The 4,738-nt window shown below is 40.4% G+C and overlaps 1 protein-coding gene across 1 annotated transcript in view; it reads left to right on the plus strand.

The window, feature by feature from the left end:
* Positions 1–1,672, plus strand: part of LOC102864212 (olfactory receptor 1020-like) — a 2,510-nt gene extending 838 nt beyond the window's left edge. Inside the window, exon 2 of the mRNA XM_006892316.1 lies at positions 753–1,672. Within this exon, the coding sequence (XP_006892378.1) occupies positions 753–1,672 (920 nt within the window). The remainder of the gene's footprint in view (positions 1–752) is intronic.
* Positions 1,673–4,738: the final 3,066 nt, after the last annotated feature.

Here is a 4,738-nt window from a genome sequence, read left to right on the forward strand (position 1 = left end):
TGTGTGTGTGTGTGTATAAGAAACAGCATCATACCAGTGTATTAACAGAAATTATTTAGTCATGTGTTATAAGGTGATTCAGAATCAACAAGAAGACTGATAGAAGAAGAAAAAGAGGGAAGAAGAGAGATGAAAGAAGAAAGAGAGGGGAGAGTAAAAGGGAAGGCAGGGAAGAGTTTTGGTAAGAGGAAGGGGAAATTAAAGGAAGGATAGTACAGAGATGGGAAAGAGATATGGAGCATAGAAATAAGGGAATGTGGAGGTTAGCAGGGCACAGGAGAGGGAAGGTGCAGAGAAGAAGAAAACCGGTAGATGAGATAGAAAATGATGAGATAAAGGTCAGAATGTGGAAGCCCTTTTTAAGTAGGTTGACATTCAAATGGAAGCATTTTAAATACAGTAGAAAGATAATTTTAGAAAGTATATCATTCAGGCTGAGATAAGGAGATAAAAGTAGCAGGAGTATAATGTGGGAGCCCATAAACCCAGAACGTGTGCACGCAAATAATCCATCTACATACAACAGTATACTGACTTTACTTAAGGAGTCTTTACTGTTGTTATGAAAACAAATAATTTTAATACCCATGTTCTCAGTGCACCATGCAAGTGATCTATCTTGGAAGTGTTACTGTTTTTAAGGCAGGAGTGAACGATATGATTTTCCTAGTCTTTTCTTCTACGATTTATTTTCTTATTCCAGTAAAAGCATCCTCCAACCTGAGACAAATGTATGGCCAATCACACAACAGTGACTGAATTCGTCCTCCTGGGATTCAGGGATCATCCCGAGCTGCAGTGTCTTCTTTTTGTAATTTTCCTACTTGTCTATATGATCACTGTGGTTGGGAACCTTGGCATGATCTTATTAATCAGCATCGACTCACGTCTCCACACTCCCATGTACTTCTTCCTCAGTAACTTGTCCTTTGTTGATTTCTGCTACTCCTCTGTCATAGCGCCCAATATGCTGGTGGATTTCTGGGTCGAAAACCCAGTCATTTCATTTAGTGGATGTGCTACTCAGTTCTTCTTTTTTGGTTCTTTTGCCGGCATTGAGGGCTTCCTGTTGGCTGTGATGGCTTATGACCGCTATGTGGCAATCTGCAAGCCTCTCTTGTATACAGTCCTCATGACCCCCCGTCTCAATGTCCTCTTGGTGTCAATTACATATACTGCGGGCTTTATAAACGCTGCCATTCACACTGGACTCACCTTCCAGCTGTCTTTCTGCAACTCAAACATCATCAATCACTTTTTCTGTGACACTCCGCCCCTCCTTAAACTCTCTTGTTCTGACACACGGATCAATGAGGTGGTTATTTTTGCTTTTGCTAGCTTTAATGAGCTGAGCTGTCTCCTGACTCTTCTCATCTCTTACCTCTACATTCTGACTGCCATTCTGAGGATCCAGTCAGCTGAGGGGAGACACAAAGCTTTCTCCACCTGTGCCTCTCACCTGATGGCTGTCACCATTTTCTTTGGGACAATCTTATTCATGTATCTGCGCCCCAGCTCCAGTTATTCAATGGACCAAGACAAAGTGGTGTCTGTGTTTTATACCGTGATCATCCCAATGTTAAATCCACTCATCTACAGCCTGAGAAACAAAGAGGTGAAAGCTTCCGTTGGTAAAATCTTCAAAACTAACACTTTTAACTTGTGTTGTTGAAGTCGTAAATGTGTAATATGATAAGACTAGAATGAAACTTAAATGTAACCAAACCCACTGCCATTAGCCCTGGTTCCAACCTTTATTTTTTCTGTAGATTTTCTTCTGGTTATAGAATTGGACCAAATGTCCAAGATACAAGAGATGAGTGTCGAAGAGGAGGAATATAGTCACTCAGTATAAATTCCACTTATCCCGCAGATAGCAATTTCTAGAAAATATCCACCATCATATTTTAATCCATATTGACAGTTGTAAAGCCCGGTATTGAAATATATGGAGATAGCGTCAGTTCTGACTGTATGGCACACAACAACAACAACAAATACTAATGAATAGATATGATATGTGTTATTATTTGGTATCTTTAATTGTAAAGACAGTAAATAAGATTTTAGTATATCACTTAAAGGACTTTTTAATTGGAAAATAAACATTAATTCAAACCAACATAGATCTGAGATTGGGACTCAGCGCCACTAGAATTGTCTGACTTGTTCTTTCATTTTTATTTGCTTTGCTTCCAGAATCACTGTGATGTAGGAACTCAGTTGCTCTAACCTGAAGTGTGTTGAACCAGAATCATTGTCTTATAGAGAAAGCTGCGTCTTTTTTATGAAAGACTAAACTGCCTGTCATAGCTTGAATGTTCCTTGTGTGTGTACATGTGTATCACCCGTCTGTGAGATGTGTGTGCATGTGTGTGTTTGTGTGAGTGCTGAGTGTGCACCGACAGTGGAAGAAGTTGTGTAACTCTAATGGCTGCTTCAGTTCATCATATGTTTATTTGGCAAAAACCAATTCCTTATATGTCTTCTTCTGTTTACACATTTATAGATACGTAACACTTCTTTACATTGATAAGGTCTTAACAAAAATGGTATCACTAAGGAGCTATAAATCACTCTTAATCACTTGTTATGCATGTGAGACTGGACAATAAATAAGGAAGATGGAAAGAAAATCGATGCCTGTGGACTATGATGTTGGAGGAGTGTACCGTATATCCCATAGACTGCCTAAAGAGCAAACAGATACATCTTGGAGAAGGTAAAGCCCAAGTTGTTACTTGAAAGCAAGGATTGTAAAGCTTCAACCTGAATTCTTTGGGCATGTTGCTGGGAGACGTTATTCTTTGGAAAAATAAACCATGCTTGGAAAAGTGGTAGGATCATGGAGGAGAGGAAGACCCTCAAACAGGTGGATTGACACAGTGACTGTAGAAATGGGTTCAAGTGTGTCAGAGATTGTGAGATTGGCACAGGATAGGAACGGGCTCAGATCTGTTATTCGTAGAGTTGCAATCCGTCATACTTGACTACTATGTGTATAGAAGTCTGCGGACAGAAAAATAGATATATACAAAAAAAATAGATATATACATCTACTTGGCAATGTGAATCAATATAACGTAATTAAAATTGGTGCTAGGTGAGCTTGCACTTAATTGGTGGTCATGAGCCCATCAACTGACATTATGAGATCCTCCAGAATTTACTTAATAAGTTTCTTAGGGCTACGCAGAGATTCCCTGTAATGGTCAGGGTAAAGCTACACTGAGAACACAGGGCAGAGATCAGTCTTCAGATGTCCTTGAGCTTATTCCATCTTCATTAAAAAAAAAGAATTGAAGCATTGAACACCAATGACTGAAGGCCAGATGAGTTGTTGGATGAATCAAGTGAAGAGAGAAAAAGGTCACTACAAAGAGAGGGGAAAAAGAATAACCCAAAATGCATGTGAGAGAGACCCTGAAAAATAGTACTTGAGTCAAGAAACCAAAACAAAGGGAAGAGATGTTGAAGCAGAAGAGCTGAGCAGAAGATTTCAAAAGGCATCTTGAGAAGATAAAGCAAAGTATTATAATGAAATGTACAGAGACCTGGAATTGAAGAATAGAAAGGGAGAACTCACTCAGCATTTCTCAAGCTGAGAGAACTGATAAATTCAAGCCTCAAGTTGCAGCAGTTTTAGACGCTATGGTAAAAATCTTGAATGATTCATAAAACCTCATAAAAAGATGCATTGAATACACAGAATCACTGCAAAAAAAAATACTGGCTGACACTGACTACAACACCAGAACACCTACCATCTTTCTCTTACATCGCTCCACCTCATTAATTGTGTTATTGCAGTTGTTGTTGAGGTGTCGTGGAGTCAAGCATGACTTATAGTGGCCCAATGAACAAGACCTGAGCCCTGTTCTATCCTGCGCCATCCTCACTCTTCCTGACACACAAAAGCCCACTGCAGCAGTCACTTTGTCAATCCACCTGGTTGAGGGTCTTCCTCTCCTCCACTCATGTCCTTCTCCAAAGAATAGCACCTCCTAGCAACATGTCCAAAGTATGTGAGGTGAAGCCTCATCATTCTTGCCTCCAAAGAGTACTCAACTACATCCTCTTCAAGACATGTCTGTTCGTTCTCTTGCCCGTCCATGGTATGTTCAGTGCTCTTCTCCAATACCTCAGCTCAAAGGTGTCAATTCTTTTTCTGTCATCCCTATTCATTGTCCAGCTCTTGGATGCATAGCTAGTAATTGGAAGGATGATGGCCGGAATCAGATACACCTTGGTCTTCAAACTGACATCACCACTCATTAATTTGGAAAGGTCCTTAACTACAGATTCTCCCAGTGCAATGTATCTCCGTATTTCTGACTGCTGGTACCAAGGGTGTTAATTGTGGATCCAAGCAAGATGAAGCTGTTAACAGTTTTAATCTCCTCTCCATTCATCATGATGTTGCCTATTGGTTCAACGGTAAGAATCTTTGTTTTCCTGACTCTGAGATGCAATCCATGCCAAAGGTTTCATTCCTTGACCTTCTCTCCAAGTGCTCCAAGCCCTCCTCACTTTCAGCAAACAAGGTGTGTCATCTGCATAACACAGGCTATTGATGAGTCTATCTGGAATCCTGATGGCCACAAGCCTCCTCATAGAGTCCAGCTTCTTGGATAATTTTCTCAGCATACAGATTGAGTAGATCCGGAGAGTGAATGCAGCTCTGGCACACTCCTCTCCCAATTCCAAACCTTGCAGTACTCTGCTGCTCTGTTCATAA

This window comes from Elephantulus edwardii, unplaced genomic scaffold (genome assembly GCF_000299155.1).
Source record: "Elephantulus edwardii isolate Elephantulus edwardi_28Jun2011 unplaced genomic scaffold, EleEdw1.0 scaffold00113, whole genome shotgun sequence".
Lineage (NCBI taxonomy): Eukaryota > Metazoa > Chordata > Mammalia > Macroscelidea > Macroscelididae > Elephantulus > Elephantulus edwardii.